This window comes from Heterodontus francisci, chromosome 43, assembly GCF_036365525.1.
Source record: "Heterodontus francisci isolate sHetFra1 chromosome 43, sHetFra1.hap1, whole genome shotgun sequence".
NCBI lineage: Eukaryota > Metazoa > Chordata > Chondrichthyes > Heterodontiformes > Heterodontidae > Heterodontus > Heterodontus francisci.
In genome coordinates this window covers 27846718-27870977 of record NC_090413.1, presented here as the reverse complement: position 1 = coordinate 27870977, position 24260 = coordinate 27846718, and the positions used below count along the sequence as shown (strand labels likewise).

General features: G+C 44.6%; 2 protein-coding genes across 2 annotated transcripts in view; one reads left to right on the top strand and one right to left on the bottom strand.

Annotated features, from left to right (window-relative positions):
* Window positions 1–1166: 1166 nt before the first annotated feature.
* Window positions 1167–15441, top strand: eif3g (eukaryotic translation initiation factor 3, subunit G). The gene is made up of 10 exons (XM_068021268.1): window positions 1167–1271; window positions 1359–1405; window positions 8529–8617; window positions 10569–10628; window positions 11511–11615; window positions 13117–13303; window positions 14050–14157; window positions 14466–14602; window positions 14715–14821; window positions 15343–15441. The coding sequence occupies exons 1-10, from the start codon at window positions 1261–1263 to the stop codon at window positions 15356–15358; spliced, it is 867 nt and encodes a 288-aa protein (XP_067877369.1). The 5' UTR covers window positions 1167–1260; the 3' UTR covers window positions 15359–15441.
* Window positions 15442–19507: 4066 nt separating this feature from the next.
* Window positions 19508–24260, bottom strand: part of dnmt1 (DNA (cytosine-5-)-methyltransferase 1) — a 41443-nt gene continuing 36690 nt past the window's right edge. The window contains exons 31-34 of the mRNA XM_068021267.1: window positions 22681–22844; window positions 22349–22465; window positions 20261–20351; window positions 19508–19869 (exon numbers count right to left, since the gene is read on the bottom strand). Of these exons, the coding sequence (XP_067877368.1) occupies window positions 19832–19869; window positions 20261–20351; window positions 22349–22465; window positions 22681–22844 (410 nt within the window). The 3' untranslated portion in view covers window positions 19508–19831. The remainder of the gene's footprint in view (window positions 19870–20260; window positions 20352–22348; window positions 22466–22680; window positions 22845–24260) is intronic.

Genomic DNA, 24260 nt, shown 5'->3' with positions numbered 1-24260 from the left:
GCTGGCTCTCCCCTTGCGCCTCTGTCTTTTTGCCTGCCAACTACTAAGTCTCTTCGACTCGCCACATTTTAGCCCCGTCTTTATGGCTGCCCGCCAGCTCTGGCAATCGCTGGCAACTGACTCCCACGACTTGTGATCAATGTCACAGGATTTCATGTCGCGTTTGCAGACGTCTTTAAAGCGGAGACACGGATGGCCGGTGGGTCTGATGCCAGTGGCGAGCTCGCTGTACAATGTGTCTTTGGGGATCCAGCCATCTTCCATGCAGCTCACATGGCCAAGCCATCTCAAGCGCCGCTGACTCAGTAGGGTGTACAAGCTGGGGATGTTGGCCGCCTCGAGGACTTCTGTGTTGGAGATACGGTCCTGCCACCTGATGCCGAGTATTCTCCGGAGGCAGCGAAGATGGAATGAATTGAGACGTCGCTCTTGGCTGACATATGTTGTCCAGGCCTCGCTGCCATAGAGCAAGGTACTGAGGACACAGGCTTGATACACTCAGACTTTTGTGTTCCGTGTCAGTGCGCCATTTTCCCACACTCCCTTGGCCAGTCTGGACATAGCAGTGGAAGCCTTTCCCATGCGCTTGTTGATTTCTGCATCGAGAGACAGGTTACTGGTGATAGTTGAGCCTAGGTAGGTGAACTCTTGAACCACTTCCAGAGCGTGGTCGCCAATAACAAACTAAACAAACTAAAATAAAATAAACACATAAAAAAGAAAAATAACAAAAAATAAAAATGAAAAGAGGGGCCCATCATGCTCTGAAATTATTGAACTCAATGTTCAGTCCGGCAGGCTGTAGTGTGCCTAATCGGTAGATGAGATGCTGTTCCTCGAGCTTGCGTTGATGTTCACTGGAACACTGCAGCAATCACAGGACAGAGATGTGAGCATGAGAGCAGGGGGGAGTGTTGAAATGGCATGCAACTGGAAGCTTGGGGTCATGCTTTCCGACTGAGCGGAGATGTTCTGCAAAGTGGTCACCCAGTCTGCGTTTGGTTTCCCCGGTGTGGAGGAGACCACATTGTGAGCAGTGAATACAGTATACTACATTGAAAGAAGTACAAGTAAATCTCTGCATCTCTCGGTCCTCCCGGGCTGTAAGTGGCGCTGCTTCACCGGGTCCTCCAGGACTATAGGTGGCGCTGCTTCGCTCGGTCCTCCCGGGCTGTAAGTGGCGCTGTGCTCGGCGGGGTGGATTGGACTCGGCTCTCTCTGTCACCGTGTCCTGGTGTCTCAGCGCGGCTGCTGTCGCCGATGGATTTTGAGTGAGTGTCTTTCTGCGGGAAGCGGGTGGGAGCTTGAGCCGCCACTCCCTCACTAACTGGCGCCTTTCTCTGTTTTCTGTTCCGCAGTTCGAAGCCAAGCTGGGCCGACCAGGTGGAGGAGGAGGGAGATGAGGGTAAGGAGCAGGCCTCAGGCTGCGCCGGGGAACCGGGCTGGACACGTGGGGGGAGCCCAGACTGGGAGTAATTCTGGATCGCACCCACGGCTGATAATCCTGCACAAAGATCGCGCTTTAAACCTTATTGTTCCTCTCCCGAGATTCCTGGTTTCAGATCACCTGGCTATTCAGCTGTGGAAAGCATCACAGTCAAGCCCTCGGCGAATGCGGGTTGTGGGTGGGGGGATGTGAGAGGATGGGATTGAGGGAGGGTGGTAAGGGGCTTATTTGTGTTTCTTTTTAGACTTTTTCTGACAGGACTGAGAATTGAAGCTGTGGCTCTATAATTTACAATCGTCATTGTGCAGATTCCATTATCTGTGTAGTAATTTTATAACCACACTGACACTGTATTTATATACTGCCTTTAATGTAGTAAAACGTCCCAAGGTGCTTCAGATGAACAGTATCTGAGATATTAGGGACAGGTGACGAAAAGCTTGGTCAAAGTGATAGGTTTTAAGGAGAGTCTTAAACGAGAGAGAGAGAGAGGTGAAGCGACTTAGGGAGGGAATTCCAGAGCTTGGGACTTAGGCAACTGAAAGCCTGTCTGCCAGTGGTGGAATGATTAAAATTGGGGTTGCTCAAGAGGCCAGAATTAGAGGAGTGCAGAGATCTCGGAGGGTTTTGGGGCTGGAGGAGGTTACAGAGATAGGGAGGGACGAGGCCATGGAGGACTTGAAAACAAAGATGAAAATTTCAAAATTGAGGCACTGGGAGCCAGTGTAGGTCAGTGAGCACAGGGGGTGATGGGGGAACAGGTTAGGGCATGGGCAGCAGAATTTTGGATGAGCTCAAGTTTATGTAGGGTGGAACATAGGAGGCTGGACAGGAAAGTATCAGAATAGTCAATTCTGGCGGTAAGAAAGGTACGGATAAGAATTTGAGCAACAGATGAGCTAAGGGAAAGGTGGAGTCGGGCAGTGTTAGAGAGGTGGAAATAGGTGCTCATGACGCAGATATCTGGAGGAAGCTCATTTCAGAGTCAAATATGACATCAAGGTCACAAACAGTCCTCTGGTACCAAGGAGAGGGATTGAGTCAGTGGCTTGAGCTTGGAGTTTGTGGCGAGGACTGAAGACAATTGCTTTGGTCTACCCAATATTTTATGCTGATCAATCCTGAAGAGAGAGTGGATCAGGTGGAATTTAATACAGCCTGCAGATAACTGTGTTTCTGAATTGGAGGATGTGCTCTCCATTTATTCATCATTTGGTGTGATTATGGCAGTTGTTGCATCGTCACTTGTTCAAGCTAATTTGAAATAAAAAAGCACAACATTTTGCATAAAGAAACCGCTACAATTTTTGCTGTTGTTCCAGCGACCATGCTTGTTAGTTCTGTATTCCTGTCTATATTGTCAGATAGATTGGCAAGGGGTTCAGGGAGATGCAAACAATTCCCATTACAGCACCAACATTGGATAATGATGGACTCTAGTGGTAGAATCAGTGGGTTCGTGGAACTGCACTATCTGTGGAATGTCTTGTACCCTAAATGATAAATCACCACCTCCCAGCCCAGTCTTTTCCCACCTAGAGCTGTGGATGACACTGGCTAGACTGTGATTATTGCCCCTTGCTGGTGGTGAAATAGTGATTGTTTTCACAACTGAGTGGCTACTCCAGAGGGCATTCAGAGTCAGGTGTAAGCCAGACTGGATAGTGGGAAAGGGTCCTATCCCTGAGGATTTTACTGTCACAGGGTGCATAAGCCTGTGGCGCCCACCCAGTTCTCCTGGTTAAGCCCTCCTGTCTTTTCCTTTGGTCAAGTGAGTAAATCTTCACATACCTCTGGTCATAATTTAAATCGGAGCTGCAGTAAGTTATTCAGCCATTTGAACCATGGCTGATCTTCTACATCATCTCCACTTTCCTGTCCTATCTCCATACTCCTCGATTACCTTAGTGCCCAGAAATCTATTCATCTCTGAATGAACTCAATGACTGAGTATCTGCAACCCTGTCAGGTAGAGAATTCCAAAGATCCACAACCCCTCTGAATGAAAACATCTCTCCTCAGTCATTCATGGCTGACCTGTTTTTCTGAGGCTGTGACCCCTGGTCCAGACTCCAGCCAGGGGAAACATCCTCCCAGATTCTACCCTGTCAAGCCCCTTAAGAAATTTTATGTTTCAATGAGGTCACCTCTCTTTCTCCTAAAGTGTAGGGAACATAGGACTAGGAGTAGGCAATTCAGCCCCTCGAGTCTGCCCCGCCATTCATTACGATCATGGCTGATCTCATCTCAGCCTCAACTCCACTTTCCTGCCCGTTCTCCATAACCCTTCAACCCATTACTAATTAAAAATCTGTCTATCTCCTCCATAAATTTACTCAATGTCCCGGCATCCACCGCACTCTGGGCTAGTGAATTCCACAGACTCACAACCCTTTGAGAGAAGTAATTTCGCCTCCTCTCTGTTTTAAATCTGCTACCCCGCATCCTAAAACTATGACCTCTCATTATAGATTGTCCCACTAGAGGAAACATCCTCTCTATGTCTACTTTGTCAATCCTCTTAATCATCTTATATACCTCAATTAGATCTCCTCTCATTCTTCTAAACTCGAGAGTAAATCTCTCTTCATAAGACAAACCATTCATCCCTGGAATCAATCTAGTGAACCTCCTTTGAACTGCCTCCAATGCAACTACATCCCTCCTCAAGTAAGGGGAGCAAAACTGTACGCAATACTCCAGGTGCGGTCTCACTAATGCCTTGTACAGTTGCAGCAACACTTCCCTACTTTTATATTCTATTCCTTTAGCAATAAATGTCCAGATTCCATTTGTCTTCCTTATTACCTTTTGCACCTGCATACTAGCTTTCTGCGATTCATGCATGAGGACACCCAGATGCCTCTGCACCGTAGTTTCTCTCCACTTAGGTAATTTGCCTTTTTATTCTTCCAACCAAAATGGATAACCTCACACTTATCCACGTTAAACTCCATCTACCAAATTTTGGCCCTTTCACCTAACTTATCCATATCCATTTGTAAATTTCTTATTTCTTTATTGCAACTTACTATCCCACCTATTTTAGAGTCATCTGCAAATTTGGCTATAGTACCTTCTATCCCTGCATCCAAGTCATTAATATAGATTGTAAACAGTTGGTGCCCAAGGACCGAACCCTGTGGTTATATAGTAGTATATAGGCCTAGTCTACTTGGTCTCTCCTCCTAGGATAATCCCTAATCCCAAGAATCAATCTAGTGAACCTGTGTTGCACTCTCTCTGTAAGACAAGTACATCCTTCCTTAGGTCAGTAGACCAAAGCTGTCCAGGTGTGCTCTCACCAAGGCCCTGTTTAATTGTAGGAGACTGTTTAGGAGCAAGACTGTGACTTTTGGATGTTGCTGATTCATTGTGCCAGTTGGTCAAACCCATTTTATATTTTGACTAATTTCTGCTTTGTACTGACTTTGGTAATTGAATTGTCGGGTTTCAGTGGGTTAACAACTGCAGGTAAATATTCCATTCGCTTCAGTACAGTCACTGTTCTCAAGTCTGCTCCGCACCGAGCTTGTAGTGTGATATTCACGGTCCTAGCCCCATTGCTGTTTAACCTCCTGCAGTTGTTTATTGGAATTTTTAACCGGTTTGCAATTCCAGGTAAAAGTACTGAAAATACATTGGAAGGAGATGAGGATGGATCGAGGCAGAAAGGTTGGCAGCAGTGGTAGAAAGTAGTTTGCTAAAATAGTTAAACTTCAGTAGTGCTGATTAGAGCCCCTCCCTCACACTGCTACACACACAATTCACCCTAGTTGTCCAAAGCCTTTCATCAAGGTAATTTTAGCTGAACAGTGTTTGACTCCCTGGGTTGACTAACTGGAGTGAGCATTGAACTTAGTTGCTGTTTGTTTCGCACATTGAGCTGGTTTTGGAGTGCTCTGCCTATGGGGGTGATTTGGGGGAAACGGGAGAGTCAACCTTGGATCAGTGGGTAGCCTGAATCAGAAGGTTGGAGGTTCAAGTCGCACTGCTTCATCTAAGCTGACACTCCCAGTGCAGTACTGAGGGGGTGCTGCCACTGTCAGAGGTGCTGTGTTTTGATGAGACATTAAACCACTTGCCCCCTCGGGTGCATATAAAAGATCCCTATTTTGAAGAAGAGCAGGGGAGTTCTCCCAGTGTCCCGACCAATAGTTATCCTTCAGCCAACATCGCTGAAAGATTATCTGGTGATTATCAGACTGCTGTTGTGGGATCTTGCTGTGCGATACTGCCTGCCATATTTACTACATTGCAACAGTGACTACCCTTCAAAAAGTACTTAATTGCCTGGAAAGCGCTTGGGAAGGTCCTGAGGTGGTGAAACGTGCTATGGAAAAGCAAATCTTTCTTTCCCTGTCAGGCAACGTGCACATGAGTTGCACACCTTAACCCTAAGGAGAGAAAATGATAAGAGAATTAAGAACTTACATTTATGTCGTGTCTCAAAGTGCTTCACAGCCAGTAAGATATTGTTGTAAAGTAGGGTATCACGGCAGAAAGTTCGTGCATGTAGGAACATAGGAGCAGGAGTAGGCCATTCAGCCCGTCGAGCCTGCGCTGCCATTCAGTTAGATCATGGCTGATCATCTACCTCAACGCCACTTTCCTGCACTATCCCCATATCCCTTGATGTCATTAGTATACAGATATCTATCAATTTCTGTCCTGAACATGCTCAGTAGTTGAGCTTCCACAGCCCTCTGGGGGAGAAAATTCCAAAGATTCACCCCCTCTGAGTGAAGAAATTCCTCCTCATCTCAGTCATAAATGGCCTGGATATAGTTCTTAGGGGTAAAGGAATCCGAGGAGAAAGCAGGAACAGGGTACTCAGTTTGAAGAATCAGCCATGATTGTATTGAATGGCGGTGCAGGCTCGATGGGCCGAATGGCCTACTCCTGCTCCTATATTCTATGTTTACCCCTTATTCTGAGACTGTCTCCTGATTCTAGCTCACCAGCCAGGGGAAACATCCTGTCTACATCTACCCTGTTGAACCCTGTACGAATTTTGTAAGTTTCAATGAGATCGCCTCTCATTCTTCGAAACTCGAGAATACAGGCCTAGTTTCCTCAATCTTTCTTCATAAAACAATCCCGCCATCCCAGGAATTAGTCTGGTGAACCTCTGTTTCACTCCCTCTATGGCAAGTATATCCTTCCTTAGATAAGGAGACCAAAACTGTATACAGTACTCCAGGTGCAGTCTCACCAAGGCTTTGTACAATTGCAACAAGACTTCTTTACTGCTGTACTCAAATCCTCTTGTGATGAAGGCCAACATATCATTTGCCTTCCTGATTGCTTGCTGCATACTAGCTTTTAATGACTCGTGAATAAGGACACCCAGGCCCCTTTAGACATCAACACTTCCCAACCCCTCTCAGCAAAGCTCCACAGACAGCAATGAGATAAATGACTAGATAATCTGCTTTTTTAAAAACTGAAGTGAGAGCAATGGCTGTGGATTAATATTTGCAGTTTTCCTGAAGCTATTTAGGATCTTTCAAGCAATGCAAAAGCTTATTCCAACTGGGGTGTTGTCTTCGCTGTGTGGAGATGGTCTCTTTTTGAAAGGCTGCAGCCTAACAACCCACTGCTTTACCTAGAGGGAAGTTTACATTTTTACTTTGACACAGATCTTTCTGTTTGACTCTGGGGTTGTAGATTAGAAGAGAATAGATTATTGTTTCTCCCAGTGCTCTTAGAGGAGCAGCATCTGTGTAATGTTGGGCCTGTATCGCTTTTAGAACTCAGTGACAGGAATAAGCACAATTATAGAGTCATTAGAGTGCAGAAAGAGGCTATTCAGCCCATCGAGTTCATGCCAGCTCTCTGTAGAGCAATCCAATCAGTCCCATTCCCCTGCTCTATCCCTGTAGCCCTGCGAGTTTATTTCCCCGAAGTGCCCATCCAATTTCCTTTTGAAATCATTGATATGTCTCTGCTTCCACCACCCTCATGGGCAGCGAGTTCCAGGTCATTACCATGTACTGCGTAAAACAAAAAGGTTCTTCCTCACATTCCTCTGCATCTCTTGCCCAAAACTTTGAATCTGTCTCCCCTACACCTTGAACCATCAGCTAATGGGAACAGATTTTCTTTGTCGACCCTATCTAAACCCGTTGTAATCTTGTACACCTCTATTAAATCTATCCTCAATCTCCTTTGCTCCAAGGAGAACAACTGTAGCTTTTTCAACCTAACCTTGTAACTAAAAGCCCTCATCCCTGGAACCATTCTGGTAAATCTCCTCTGCACGCTCTCAAGGACCCTCACATCCTCCTAGTGTGTGGTGACCAGAACTGGATGCAGTAATCTAGTTGGGGCCTAACCAGAGCTTTATAAAGGTTCAGCATAACTTACCTGCTTTAGTACTCTATGCCTCTATTTATGAATCTCAGGATCCCTTATGCTTCATTAAATACTCTTTGAATATGTCCTGCACCTTCAAAGATCTATGCACGTGAGCCCCCAGGTTCCTCTGTTCCTGCACACTCTTTAAAACTGTGCCATTAAGTCTGTATTGCCTCTCCTATTCCTTCTGCATCTGCATTGCTGCTTGAAACCCAAGGCGTGGACTGCTGTGTTTGGGGTGGAGACTGTTTTATCTTTTAAGGGAAGAGACAAGATACAGGGTTGTGGGGAGAGTGTGAAGTAGTGGGATTAGTTTGGGATTGATACAGGGCTGTGGGGAGAGTGCAGAGCAGTGAGATTAGTTTTAGATACAGGGCTATCTGGAGGGAGCAGGGCAGTGAGATTAATTTGGGATTGATACAGGGCTATGGGGAGAGAGTGGGGCAGTAGGTTTAGTTTGGGATTGATACAGGGCTATGGGGAGAGAGCAGGGCCGTAGGTTTAGTTTGGGATTGATACAGGGCTTTGGGGAGAGAGCAGGACAGCTCTGTGAAGGACACTAAGATATGATTTTAGCAGAAGAGTTGGGAGCTGTGTGAGCTGAAGCTGAGCTGGCGAGTGTGGAGGAAGGGAGGGCTTGGAGATCTGTTACTGTGTGCTCAGCTTCACAAACCCATTAAAGCCACAATATGCCTTCATAACTTTAGCTTTTGATCTTTAGGTCCTCTGCCTTCACCTAAAGAACTGATCAAAGGGAATATTAAAACTATCATCGAGTACAAAATTGACGAAGATGGAAAGAAATTGAAGGTGAGGTTATTTTGCGTTCGAGCAGCCAGTATTGGCTGGTTTTCCTATTTCCAGCACTGGAAATCAAAAGCTGATTGTACTGCTCCACTTACATTCTTAAAGGTGGATTAAGCAGATTAGAGACTTCATTCAAACCCCTTTAATAACTTGTTCCAGATATCAGACTGTGAATAGGTTCAAAGTAACTCACCTCCTTGCTGATTGCTGCACTGTGACTGGGCTGCTGAATGTACTGTTAACATTTATAAAGTAGTTGCATGTGCACATACACTGAAACACTGCACATACCATACTTTGCAACAAGTGTAAAGCGTGAAAGGCAAGTTGTTTAATGTCATGTGATTTTGACCAGCATTTTCCAGTTGGTTAGTGGTTGTTACTGGGCTAGTAATTGAAAGAACCCGAGATCACATTCCACCATGACAAACTGAATTCAAATTCTCAGACTATTAAAAATCTGGAAATGAAGAAGTTCATTAAAAATGATGATGAAGCTGTCAGATTGTTGTCAAAATAAATCCTGTTCACTAATGTCCTTTAGGGAAACTTGCCATTCTTACCTGGTCTGGGCCTATATGACTGCAGACCCACGTTAACAGCCCTCTGACGTGGCCAGGAGGCTCACCATTACCTCAGGGCAGCTAGGAATGGGCCATAAATGTCAGCCTTGCTAGCGACACCCATATCTCCAGAATGAGCTTTTAAAATGTTGGCTCCATTCCCACAGCAAACAGTGATGGGACCCATAAATGGGTAGTGTTGCAGCATCCAGTTTACTGTGAGAGTGCTGTGGAGAAGCAGCTCATCAGCATGTCTGCCTTTTGCATCTATTACATTCTGGATGTCACATTTTATTACAATCTTCAAAAATGACAGAAGGCGTTAAATGAGCTGGAGTTTGAAACTAGCAAGCTGTTACTACAGCCCTCTGATTGGTCAGAGCACTTAATAACTGTTGACTACCATGACCTGGGTTTACTATAGTGACCTTAAAGTCACAGGCCATGCCATGTTTACCAGCTAAACATCATAATCATTATCCAGATACTTACTCCCTGTGAGAAATACTCAATTTAAGTACCTTCTGTCTGTTGGCTTGGTCACTTTTTTATTCTTCCTTCTGTTAATTTTAATTTTACATCTGATCTTTTCTATCTCTTGCCTGTTTTTTTCCCATTATCTTTTCCTAATTTGGTAATATTCACTTCCCGTTTTGTTTCTCCTTCTGTTTGCGGCTTGTTTTGACAGTTGCTGCAAAGGCTGTTTATATTTTTCAGGCCCTGGTGTTGATGTGATACTGGCCTGTTTATCTCGAGAGCTTTTCTCTGCGATCACACTTGCACTGCTGGTAGTTGTCTTCACTGGTCAGTGTTCCCGGGAAGCAGTGATTCCGGATAGAGCTCGGTCGTTCTGCAGTGTTACAAAGAATGTACAGCACAGAAACAGGCTGTTCGGCCCAGTTGCTCCATGCCAGTGTTTAGGCTCCACGTGAGCCTCCTCCCACACTGCTTCATCTCACCCTATCCGCATATCCTTCTCTTCCTTTCTCTCTAATGTGTATATCTAGCTTCCCCTTAAATGTATCTGTGCTATTCATCTCAATTACTCCTTGTGGTAGCGAGTTCCACATTCTCACCACTCTGTGGGGAAAGAAATTTCTCCTGAATTCCCAATTGGATTTTTTAGTGACTATCTTATATTTATGATCTCTATTTCTGGTCTCTCCACAAATGCAAACCTCTCTACATCTACCCTATCAAACCCCTTCATTAAAGACCTCTATTAGGCCCCCCTCAGTCTTCTCTAGATGGGACAGGTGGCAGAGTGATCAGGCACCATATGCCACCCTGTAAACTTTGCAGCTATGACTGTTGCAGCTGACTGCCGGCACTGGGCTCGTGTCTGAAGTTAAATTTGTAATTATTTGAAAAATGTTGACCTTCTTTTGCAGATTATTCGCACGTTCAGGATTGAAACTAGGAAAGCTTCAAAAGCTGTGGCCAGGCGAAAAGTGAGTTTCTGTATGAGCACATCACATCAAACAATGACGTTTTAAAGCTTATGTTCTTGGACATTTAACAGTGAACTGTTGCCAAAAGGATTTTCTTGTTTACTTGGTAAGAACATTAGTTATTTATTGTGTGTGCACATTGTATACACACTTGGTTGTGGGTCGATAACTAGATGTGCCTTACCAGTGAAGAATGGTTCTCAAATTTAGACCATACAAAGTTGGTTTAACTTTACTAGTGACACAGCTGTTGAGTCCAGTGTTCGGTCCATTTTCAACGTTCGATCTTCAGTCTGTTGATTTCTAAGCTTGCAGATGACACCACATTGAGAGCTTTCAAGGGGTTTCAAGTGATCGCGAATGAACAAACAAACTACATAGGGTCCTGGATCAATTGGGAAGCCGGGCTGATTCGTGGCAAATAGTGGCAATTTAATGTGGAGAAACAAGACTAAGGAAAAGAATGTAAATAGCAGCAGGAGACAATACAGGGGAGAGATATGGGGCTATTGAAGGGAAGCGCTCCCTGAAGCCAACAGCAGTGTGCTTGACAGCAATAAAGAAAGCCAACAGGATCTTGTGCTGTCCAGCAGAGGGAGAGGATACATCTGGAGTACAGGCTACCATTCTAAGGATGTGCAGGTATTGGAGGCAGTGCTGAAAAGAGCAGTCACATTAATGAAATGTCTCAGCTGTGAGGTTGCAGAAGCTGCTGCTGTGTTCCTGGTGGAGAAGTGAAGGCTTAGGGAGATATTAAAGGAAGAGATAATTCAAACCCCGATAAAGTGTTGGTGGTTGTCACAAGAAGGAAAGACTTGCATTTGTATAGCACCTTTCACATCCCAGACCGACCCTAACCGATTGATTTTCCTCTGCTTTCAGAACTGGAAAAAATTTGGAACCTCGGAATATGACCCACCAGGTCCGAATGTTGCCACAACAACGGTCAGTGATGATGTGTACATGACATTCATCACCAGCAAAGAGGTGAGGCACAAAACGTGTGACTGCAGGGATCAGCAAGTAGAAGGCGAAACCGCACCCATCACTCGTCAGAGCTTTGGCGTGATTGGCTTCTCATTTCCGTAATATAGAATCATATAACGGCCCACCATGTTAATGCCGACTCTTTGAAAGAGCTTTTTGATTAGTCCCACTCCGCAGCTCTTTCCCCAGAGCCTTGCAAATTTTCTGCTGTTCAAGTATTTATCCAATTCCCTTTTGAAAGTTACTGAATCTGCTTCCACTGCTTTTTCAGGCAGCACATTCCAGATCATCACTTTTGCTGTGTAAAAAAAATTTCTGATCTCCCTTTCTGGTTCTTTTGCCAATTAACTTAAGTCTGTGTTCCCTGGTTACCGACCCTTCTGCCAGTGGAAAATGTTTCTCCTTATTTACTCTTTCAAAATCTTTCCTGATTTGGAACGCTTCTATTAAATCTTCTCTCAAGCTTCTCTGCTCTAAGGAGAACAATCCCATCTTCTCCAGTCACTTCACATAACTGAAGCCCCTCATCCTTGGTAGCATTCTAGTAGATCTCCTCTGTGCCGACTCCAAGGCCCTGACGTCTTTTCCAATGTGTGATGCCCAGAGTTGGACACACTATTCTGTCTGAAGCCTAACTTATAATTATTAATGGTTTAGCATAACTTCCTTGCGTTTGTACTCTGTGCCTCTGTGAATAATAGTCCTATGTGAATCTCATTGTGAACTGTACTGACTGCATCTAAACTGACCCAAACCTGGGGAAAAATCTCTGTGTGGTGAATTAAGGCAGGATTTGGCCAGTGCACCAGGGTCTTTAACATTCACTGGGGAAACAGACAGCTTCTGACTTAATGCTTCATTTGAAGGTCAGAACTGCATGTGCTGCACCTTGTCAGCCTAAATCACCTATATTGTAGGAGCCAGGTTGTAATTGCCTAGAAACAAGGCGGAGTTTCACAGTGTGTGTGCTGCACTCTTCAACATGGTTGGGTCCTGGGATTTTCTCCCTACCTACACCAGCAGCGGTTCAAGAAGGCAGCTCACCACCACCTTCTCAAGGATAATTAGGAATGGGCAATAAATACTGGCCTGACCAGCGATGCACTCATCCCGTGAACCAATATAAAAAACAGTACACTGCAGACATCCTCCAGTGAAGCAGCTGCCGTTTCTAGTCATAGGAAAATTTTGGTGAGGGGTGTGAGTGGAAGTAAAGGGACATGGTGTAAAAGCTGTGGTGCAAAGGCAAGCAGTTGGAGTTTAGGGTCAGATCCGCCATGATCTAAGTGGATGTTGGACAGGCTTGAGGGGCTGTATGGCCCACTCCTGTTACTGTAGAAGTCTGTTCGGTTACATGTGCAACTTTTAAGAATTCTCTCCAGAATAGTGTAATTATATTTGTCCTATCCTCTTTCTCAAGGTGCCCCTGAGACCTTGCTGGGGTATAGTTCAGTCAGTGCTGGCTGTGCCTCTGCTAAACTGTCCTTTTAAACTTTTATAGGATTTGAATAATACAGAAGAGGATGACCCCATGTCCAAGCTGAAAGGCCAGAAGATTGTATCGTGTCGAATCTGTAAAGGGGATCACTGGACAACTCGCTGCCCGTACAAGGATACCCTGGGACCCATGCAGAAGGAACTGGCTGAGCAGCTGGGCCTCACCACGTCTGAGAAGGAAAAGGGCTCAGGTACAAACAGACCTCAAGGGGCGGGTTATCAGTACAGTGTGTGTCCAACATGCTCCCTCTTGTAATTGCAGTGTACCAGCACTTCATACTTTGAGTGTTAATCTCCTCTGCTCTCCTGATGGACCTGATTCCTGCTACAGTTTGAGTAGTTTGTCCCTCGCTGGCACATTGGCTGGAGTGGTCATTCTTCCTTTGAGCCCAGAATGTGTGGAGGCTTCTGACCATGGGAAGCATCATTTGCGAACCTGATTCTGGCAGTGGAAAACCTGGCCCATTAGTTTATTTCCTCCACCCAGGGGAACTGAGGCTATTTGCCGTGTAAATTGGGCTAAATTAACAAAGTCCTGGGATCGAACCTGGGACTATCTACTCTCTGTGATTCAGCCTTGCTGGAGTACATCTTCATGGCATCTTTCGTAGCCTAGTGACTATCACAGAGGCACTTTCTGAGAAGCATTTGCAATACTACTGGCAACCAGAAGTTGGCAGCAGTGTCCCCTTCAATCGAGTTGTGTGTATATTATTTGAATTTTTATTCATGAATTTTAGATTTATTTTATTAAACTGCATGGAGGGAAGGATGGTGCAAGGCAGGACTCAGATGCAGGGACCTGGCAGGAAATCTGAGAGTAAGGCAAAGAAAGCAACCAGTCTGCTGGGCATGTAGTGGTTTTGGTGCCTGTTGCTGAACATATTTCTGGATTAAGATGGAGTCTTTTTTTTAACGTTTCATTCTTTGCCCCCAGAACCTGAGCCAGTTCAACCAGCTCAGAGCAAGACCGGGAAATATGTCCCACCCAGCTTACGAGATGGAGCTAATCGGCGTGGAGAGTCAATGCAGACAAATCGCAGAGGTAAGGGTGCTTTGCTATTGGGCAATGGGCAGGGTTGAATTAATACATAACACACATTAAACATCTTGCAACAAGTACAGAAGTGGATCTGTAAGGCTAAACAACAACAAATTCTCCTTCCCTTGATGAGAATGTTGACCGAGATGCAATTCCAGATGAAGTGCTTTGCCATTGATGCGGCACCTACTCCTGTCAGCTGTGGTGGGCATGTAATTAATGGCGGGGGGAGGGGGCCCTTTATTCTTCAGCCTCTGAGTCCCAGGGCTCATTGTATGTGGTGTTGATGCTGTTGTGCTTTCTGTCCCCAGCGGATGACAACGCCACAATCCGTGTCACTAACCTTTCAGAGGACACAAGAGAGACTGACCTGCAGGAGCTGTTCAGGCCTTTTGGTTCCATTTCTAGGATCTACCTGGCTAAGGACAAGAACACGGGCCAGTCTAAGGTAAGATATTAACGTCTATATTTAAGGTCATTATTACTCTCTGCTGTCTATTTAGGGTCAGTGTTGTTCTGTATTTAGGAATGTTAAATTTTTTTTGTGCTTTTCTTTTCAGGGTTTTGCCTTTATCAGTTTTCATCGTCGCGAGGATGCTGCCAGAGCCATTGCTGGGGTTTCAGGCTTTGGTTACGATCATTTAATCCTGAATGTGGAATGGGCCAAGTAAGTGGTTCAATGTTTAGTTTGCAACCTGTTGCCCCTGCAGTTTTCCAGTAACTGAAGTGATTACATGCTGGTAGTAGTTGTTGTCTCTGACAGCGTTATGGTCCTTGCTGGAATAGTGAGTAACCACAGAGAACAATACGTATATCTAATGGAACCCAGTGTGTGTGGCATGGATGCATTTTAACCCTTCGACTGCCATGTGGAAACTTCTGTCTCCCTGGCCTAATGGTTTTATTGTTTTTTAACTAGTACACTGTGACTCAAACACTTAAAATGATTGATTGCCAGTGTGAGAATTTTATTCCCCTATTATTAAATGTTTATTTCAGCAACTTATTAACATAACGTAAAAACATTTTTTCATTCTCTTCCTTACATTTTATTCAATTTATTACATTTCCAGTTGTGCCAATGGGGGGAGGCATTTCTGACTAATCCACTAATAATGACAGTTGAAGAATTTATGTTTTGTTCTGTTCAATGGTGTAAAACCTTACTTCATTATTTTTCTTTTTCAGACCATCAAACAGTTAAGAGGTTACTGAGCTGAACTAACAGAGCAACTTCCAGTTGAAGTCCAGTGGTTAATGTCACCAAATAAAGGTTTCTGGAGCAGCCATTTTTGTTTCAGTCCATTGTGATTTATTGAAAGTGAATCCGAGAAAGTTGCCCTTTGTCGCCAGTGAAAGATGTTGGTTCTTTTTTTTTTAGCGATACAGCACTGAAACAGGCCCTTCGGCCCACCGAGTCTGTGCCGACCATCAACCACCCATTTATACTAATCCTACATCCCCACCTATCCCTATATTTCCCTACCACCTATAATGGTCAATTTACCTATCAACCAGCAAGTCTTTGGCATGTGGGAGGAAACCGGAGCACCCGGGGGAAACCCACGCAGACACAGGGAGAACTTGCAAACTCCACACAGGCAGTACCCAGAATTGAACCCGGGTCGCTGGAGCTGTGAGGCTGCGGTGCTAACCACTGCGCCGTCCTGATGAAGGGTCACTGACCTGAAACGTTAACTGTGCTTCTCTCTCCACAGATGCTGAGTATTTCCAGCATTTCTTGTTTTTATTTCAGATTTCCAGCATCTGCAGTATTTTGCTTTTATTATATAAAGGTGTTGGTCTGTTCCCTCACTTGCAGCTTTAGATGGAAGCTCCTCTGCACCAAAGTATGAGCAGATTGCTGTACTAAAGTTGTAAAACTTTTGCTCTCTAGTCATGTTGCTCATTGAGAGTCAGAATAGAGATCAGGCTGTGAAGGGAGGCACAGTGGCGCAGTGGTTAGCACCGCAGCCTCACAGCTCCAGTGACCCGGGTTCAATTCCGGGTACTGCCTGTGTGGAGTTTGCAAGTTCTCCCTGTGTCTGCGTGGGTTTCCTCCCACATGCCAAAGACTTGCAGGTTGATCGGTAAATTGGCCATTATAAATTGCCCCTAGTATAGGGACAGGTGAGGATGTGGTAGGAACATGGAATTAGCGTAGGATTAGTATAAATGGGTGGTTGATGGTCGGCACAGACTCGGTGGGCCGAAGGGCCTGTTTCAGTGCTGTATCTCTAAACTAAACATGAGAATTTTAATTTTGAGGCATTGGGGAACCAAAACCCAGCAAGGACAGGATACAGTCAGCAGAGTAGAGGATGAGTGTTTGTGGATAGATGGGCTAAAATGGGGTTGAAGTGGGTGGTGTTATGGAGGTGGTCACAGTTATGCATTGCTAATACTTACTCACTACCTTGCAGAATCCTTACTTAATTTTAAACATATCCTCTGCTCTTTTGTCTGCTTCTAACCCTGCTTCTTCAGATTCAAGGGAAAAATGGTGGACCACTAGCCTTAGAACATAGAACAGTACAGGCCCATGATGTTGTGCCGAACCTTTAACCTACTCTAAGATCAAACTACCTACATACCCTTCATTCTACTATCATCCATGTACCTATCCAAGAGTCGCTTAAATGTCCCTAATGTATCTGCTTCTACTACCACCGCTGGCAGCGCATTCCACGCACCCACCACTCTGTGTAAAGAACCTACCTCTGACATCTCCCCGAAACCTTCCTCCAATCACCTTAAAATTATGCCCCCTGGTGATAGCCCTTTCCGTCCTGGGAAAAAGTCTCTGGCTATCCACTCTATCTATGCCTCTCATCATCTTGTACCCCTCTATTCAGTCACCTCTCATCCTTCTTCGTTCCAATGAGAAAAGCCCTAGCACCCTCAACCTTTCTTCGTAAGACGTGCCCTCCAGTCCAGGCAGCATCCTGGTAAATCTCCTCTGCACCCTCTCTAAAGCTTCCATATCCTTCCTATAATGAGGCGACCAGAACTGAACACAATATTCCAAGTGTGGTCTAACCAGGGCTTTATAGAGCTGCAGCATCACCTCGCGGCTCTTAAACTCAATCCCCCTGTTAATGAAAGCCAACACACCATACGCCTTAACAACCCTGGCAACTTTGAGCGATCTATGGACATGGACCCCAAGATCCCCCTGTTCCTCCACACTACCAAGAATCCTGTCTTTAAGCCTGTATTCTGCATTCAAATTCGACCTTCCAAAATGAATCACTTCACACTTTTCCAGGTTGAACTCCATCTGCCACTTCTCAGCCCAGCTCTGCATCCTGTCAATGTCCCGTTGCAACCTACAGCAGCCTTCCACACTATCCACAACTCCAGTAACCTTCATGTCATCGGCAAACTTGCTAACCCAGCCTTCCACTTCCTCATCCAAGTCATTTATAAAAATCACAGAGCAGAGGTCCCAGAACAGATCCCTGCGGAACACCACTGGCCACCGAGCTCCAGGCTGAATACTTTCCATCTACTACCACCCTCTGTCTTCTATGGGCCCGCCAATTCTGTTTCCAGACAGCCAACTTTCCCTGTATCCCATGCCTCCTTACTTTCTGAATGAGCCTACCATGGGGAACCTTATCAAACGCCTTGCTAAAATCCATATACACCACATCCACTGCTCTTCCTTCATCAATGTGTTTTGTCACATCTTCAAAGAATTCAATAAGGCTTGTGAGGCATGATCTGCCCCTCACAAAGCCATGCTGTCTCTAATCAAACTATGCTTTTCCAAATAATCATAAATCCTGTCTCTCAGAATCTTCTCCAATAATGTGCCGACGTAAGACTGGTTGGTCTATAATTCCCAGGGTTATCCCTATTCCCTTTCTTGAACAAGGGAATAACATTTGCCACCCTCCAATCTTCTGGTACTACTCCAGTGGACAGTGAGGACGCAAAGATCGCCAAAGGCACGGAAATCTCTTCCCACGCTTCCCTTAATATCCTTGGGTATATCCCGTCTGGCCCCGGGGACTTATCTGTCCTCATGTCTTTCAAGATTTCCAGCACATCCTCCCTCTTATCAACCTGTTTCACGCTGTCCTCACAAACGACCAGGTCCCTCTCACTAGTGAATACTGAAGCAAAGTATTCATTTAGGACCTCCCCTACCTCCTCCGACTCCAGGCACAAGTTCCCTCCACTATCCCTGATAGTTCAGACTTCCTAGCCTTGCCATGTAGTTAAACGCTCCGCCATTTTTCTTAACTCCTCCATAGACAGTGCTTTTAACTTATCCCAAAAGTTACTTCACCCTGGCTTGGAAAGCTGCTAGCTTCAGTTTCAAAGATGGGGTTAGTATTCAATCACACACAAGAAAACCTGTATTGAAAACTTGCTCTTTTTGGGAACAATTTGGTTTCCCACAGCCAAATTTCTGTTACAACCAGGTGAGAAATGTGTCTCGGGCTCTTTGGCTGTCTTTACCTGGTCTTATTGTAACAGGGTTTTATTTTTAAACACACTGTTTTGAGCTCCCCTTTTGTGATTCCTTGTTCACAGCTTTCCAATTGTAAGGCAAAGAAATGATAAATTTATTAAACCTGAAACGATTAACGCTTACGGATATATGATGCACACGCAAATAGGAACAGAAAAGAGAGGAAAATATAGGAGAGGGGGAGTTTGAGGCAATATCAGAAGAGTTTTTTTTTTTACTGTGCTTTGCGCTCACTTGATTGTAGGTAGCCTTACTGTTCGTCAGGGCCCAATGTTCTTAAACCTTGTTCACATAGCAGACTTTACTCTGAGATTCATGTGTTTTCACAAGATTCAATTCCTTGAGATAAGCAGGCGTCCAGGAGCTAACAGCCTTCTGAGTTCAAATCCCAACAGGCAGCTAGTCATGTGACACAAACTAGTTGGACCACTTCTGTGTTTGAGGATTCTACTATCTTAGCAATCAACCTGGAATGCTAGCTCCCCCCACCACCAACATTTAGTAATCAAAAGTCCATTGTTGGTTGATGAATGGGTCAGGACATGGTCCTTTGTCCCAACTCTGCTAGTTACAATGTAAAGGTCTTTCCAGTCAGGGGCTTGCAGTTTCAATGTTCATGTGGTGAAATTATGTGTGCCTCAGTCTTGGCAGGTGGGGGTTTTGCCTGACAATCCTCAACACAAAGATGTCCCAAGGTGCTTCACAGGAGAGCATTATCCAACAAAATTTGACAGCCACGTGAGATACTAGGACAGAATTCCAAAGCTTAGGCCCCAGTACATTAATGGCTATTGGACAATTGGGCAGAAATAAGATGCAAAAGAAAGCAGATCACACCAAATATAAACAAATAGTTGGGACACTCTAGTATTCCACTTAATAAAAGGTATTTATTGGAAGAAATATTACAACATATAAAAACTACAAGTTTATTAAACATATGAATTACCACTGCAGAAAGTGGACATTATTCAAATACTGTGCATTTTAAAACCACATTAAAATCCACAATGCGTGACAGCACTGCACAATTGAGAAAAATGTTCGTTAACTAAAAACAATGTTACATCTTCATTGGCAACTCCATGGCAGCCAGTTTAAAAATGACAGTTTCACTGAATATTCACAGGAATTTTTCTGCCTTCAGTCTCGTGCGTGAAGATTCTGTGAGAACATCAAGCTTAAGGAGATGAATCAGTTGGTAGTGTCCATAGTCTCTGCTTTGATAGGCTCTATCAGAAAATGAAGAGTGATTGATAAGTGAACCCCTGAAACCATGGCCCTTTTGGTCATCTTTTTCTGTCCCTTGCAATTCTTCTCTCTTACCAGCACCCCCACGACCAGTTCTGGGTTACTGGTCTAGTTTCTCTCTCCCAAAAACTCCATTCTACCAGGGAAGTGTCTGACCCTTATTACCAGTTCAAATCCACTCAACATACCCTGTATTTACTGCATAAACTCTGCAGCATCTTGGAAAATGAGGGGCCTTCATCAGTACTGCACTGGAGAGTCAGCCTAGATTTTTGTGCTCAAGTCCTGGAGTGGAACTTAAACCCACAAAGATACACGATCACAAATGTATGAAATAAATATACTCAGCTATGCACATTTTAAGCTAGTTACCTGCTGTGTTCATTTTCTTCTTCTCAACCATACACAGTTTAATTTCCAGGCCGATGGCTTTAGCCAGAGGAGGTGGTACTGCATTGCCAACCTGTGTTTTAAAAAAAAGTTAATGAGATGGTACAAAGATTATCACTCTGTCACATAACACTGCAATAAATTAGGGGCTACGGCTTCAGGGGAGATAGAACAGCAACATGGCTCATGCATGGCAGGTAGATTAGATTAGAGATACAGCACTGAAACAGGCCCTTCGGCCCACCGAGTCTGTGCCGAACATCAACCACCCATTTATACTAATCCTACACTAATCCCATATTCCTACCAAACATCCCCACCTGTCCCTATATTTCCCTACCACCTACCTATACTAGTGACAATTTATAATGGCCAATTTACCTATCAACCTGCAAGTCTTTTGGCTTGTGGGAGGAAACCGGAGCACCCGGAGAAAACCCACGCAGACACAGGGAGAACTTGCAAACTCCACACAGGCAGTACCCGGAATCGAACCCAGGTCCCTGGAGCTGTGAGGCTGCGGTGCTAACCACTGCGCCACTGTGCCGCCCTATTTCCAGGTATTTCCAGGACTACTACTCAACTCGACAGGAGGCAGGCTCTGTTCAACAAACTTCCACCCATCAATTACCAAGGCAGCCAGACATCTTACTCCCAAGACTCTGCCAATGACAAGATTAGCAACAAGAACTAGAGAAAGATTCAGTTTTATTCCAGGATCCTAGAAAATTGTGACAATACTGCTCATTTCATGCCACTAGCACAATATGCAAGTGACCCTGCAGGATTATGTGCTAGAAATTGAGCAGTGTCAGTACAGCACAATCTTTCAACAAGATGTCATGCTCAGCCCCCACCTGCCAAGAATGAGGCACATTACTTTTGTCACGAACACTGATTTTAAACTGTTACTGGAGTGAAGAAAGGACTTGTTAAACAGATCAGCCATGGCTGGAAAAGACATTTGCATATCAACAGACAGTGTTTGGAAGGACAAAGCAGCCATTCCCTGACACATTCAACCCACAATGGACTTTTGATCACCAGACGTTGAAGGTGGGGGAGCTCGCATTCCAGGTTGACTGCTAAAATGGTCAAACCAGCTAGTCACATGACTAACCTGCTGGGCAACCCGAGTTTTTTGAATTTGTACTAACGGTTTGGGCAGAAAGCTGTTTGCTCCTGGGCTGAGAAGATCTCTCTCCTGTCTGCTCCCCATTCTCTCTCACAAGCCTCTGAATCCACACGAACCCCAAGAGAGAAAAGTCTCCTACAGCGAGCAAGGTTTAAGAAGAATACCGGGCCCCAACGAAAAGCAAGATCTGCCTACAATCAAGGACTCTACAGTGAGCTCGAAAAACCGTAACAGCAACTCTTCAGATATTGCCTCAAACCTTTCCACTTTATTTTTCTTCTGCTGTCTCTATTTGCATGCATCACGTATGCATGCTAGTGTGGAGCGCAGCATGTATGCATAGGCGTTAACTGAATTAGAGTTTAAGTTTAATAAATTTCAACTTCTTTAAACCCAAGAAAGCCTGTTGGTGCTGGTTTCTTTGCCGTATAATTGGAAAGCGGTGAACATTCACTCCCTTCACCACCAACGCACAGTGGCAGCAGTGTGTACCATCTACAAGATGCAATGCACCAAGGCTCCTTAGACAGCACCTTCCAAACCTGCAACCTCTACCAACTAGAAGGACAAGGGCAGCAAATGCATGGGAACACCACCACCTGCAAGTTCCCCTCCAGGTTACACACCATCCTGACTAGGAACTATATCGCCGTTCCAAGATCCTGGAACTCCCTTCCTAACAGCACTGTGGGTATACCTACCTCACATGGACTGCAGCGGTTCAAGAAGGCAGCTCACCACCACCTTCTCGAGGGCAATTAGGGATGGGCAATAAATGCTGGCCTAGCCAGACGCCCACATCCCATGAAAGAATTTTTAAAAAAGGATTCACCAAGGGGGAGCTAAAAACATGGTGCGTTTAATCACCCAAACTACCCAGCAAACATTTTTTCAACCCTAGATTAATGATTTGTGAAAAATTCATCAACACTCACCTGTCTGTGCTTGTCTAAAATGTTTCCAAATAGCCTGTATGTATCTGGGAATCCCTGGGAGCGTGCGCACTCTCGCACACTCACTACACGGTGCTGTTCAGGATGTAGCACACGCCCCTGGAACACATCAAATGACACATTAGATTCCGTCAAGAGACCTGCCGGTCAGCATGGCTCATACAACACTAGGTTCTGCTTTTACCCACTTGACCATCAAAGAAGCTCATCAAGTTTGTTTTAAAGAAGCTGACAGGGTGTAAAAGATGCAAGAAAGAGATTACAATGCAAATTTAATTGGTGCACGCAGAGATTGAGCAGAAACCATGATTTACCTGTTTACCCATGGGCTCAGGATTGGTGACTGTAGTACTAAAAAATCCATCCCACTCAAGCCTACCGTATAGGCCGGCCCAGTGATTATGTCTGTTTCCAGTGTGGGGTAGGCACCAAGGAATGAGCGTGTTGAACTGTCTGTCAGCTGACTCACATTGTTTGCCTGTAAAACGAAACAGAGCTAAAGTTGGCCCTGCTCTAGTAATTCTGTGTGGTGTGGTGTCTCATCTTTGTAGAGGGAGAGCAATGTGCATAGGGAAAAAGAAACGCAACAACAAAGCAATTTCAAACACAAATTACATTTAAAGAAGTTTTTGAAGATTACAAAAAAAATCTATTTGCAACGAACATTAAATCCAACCACAGACCCAGGTGACAGTGAGACAATGGACAAAACAAATGCAAAATTTAAACCCAACCATATTTTTGCAGAGGGTGCTTGGAGAAATTTGCACTTCTAAATTTAAATCTGCATGCTGATAAGGATGACACAATTATGAAATCATGAAAATAAACCCCATGAGAAAAGTGACTTTTACAGTCTTAATACAAAAAGAAAAAGCTGTGTTGTTTGTTATTGCTTCCCTTTTTGCCTCAACTCCCTTATAACCTGTAGCATCACTATTTAAATTCCAAATCCATTCTCCTCCCTGGTCAACATCTTAGGTTGAACCAGACTGTCCATATCCTATCTGATCCAGAGCAGAACTTCAAACCCCATTATTCTCTCCTTTATAAACACCGTCTTCTTTTTGCCCTGTAACATCGCCCACTTCATGCCATCTGCTGCTGAAACACTCATGCTACATCACCTCCAGACTTGACTATTGCAACTCTCCTCCCATTCCCCACTGTCTTAAACTTCAGCTTATCTGAAAGTCTGCTGCCAGCATCCTGTACTTCCTGACCTACACTGGCTCATGGTCCCTGCCGCTTATATCCTTTTATGACTTCACCCATCTTTATAACCTCCTCCAAACTGAAATCTCACTAAACCACTCTACCTCTCCTCCTTTTAAGACCCTCCTTAAAACTCACCTCTTTGATGAAGCTTTTAGTGCCCTCTACTTTCTATTTAATGCTTTGGCTCAGCACCCAACTTTTGATTGTCTGTGAAACACTTGAGGGCGATTTTCTACGTTAAAAGCACTATTTAAATGCAAGTTATTTAAAATTAGTGCTTCCCATAACTTTCCTTTCTTGTTCCCTGTGAACGCACCAACCGACAACCCCCATCCGTATTATGTTGATCAAGGCTCATTCCAGTCTGCTACTCTTAATGCTGTCTTAGTCAGGAACACAGAGCTAGGGAATTCAACCCCTACCCCACGTAAAACTCTAGACTTTGAAAACTCGAGTTTGGTATCACTTAATCATTACTCTGAGTGAGTCTGCCTTTTCATTCTATTCAACTCCGCTATCTGCACTATTATTCTTGGCTCTTTATCTGGATTTCTCAAAAAAAAATCTGTGTACTAATTCTATTCACTATCAAAATCCATAATTTTGAACATTTCTATTAAATCTTCCCTTAACCTTCTCTGCTCTAAGCAGAACAACTCCAACTTCTCTAATCTCT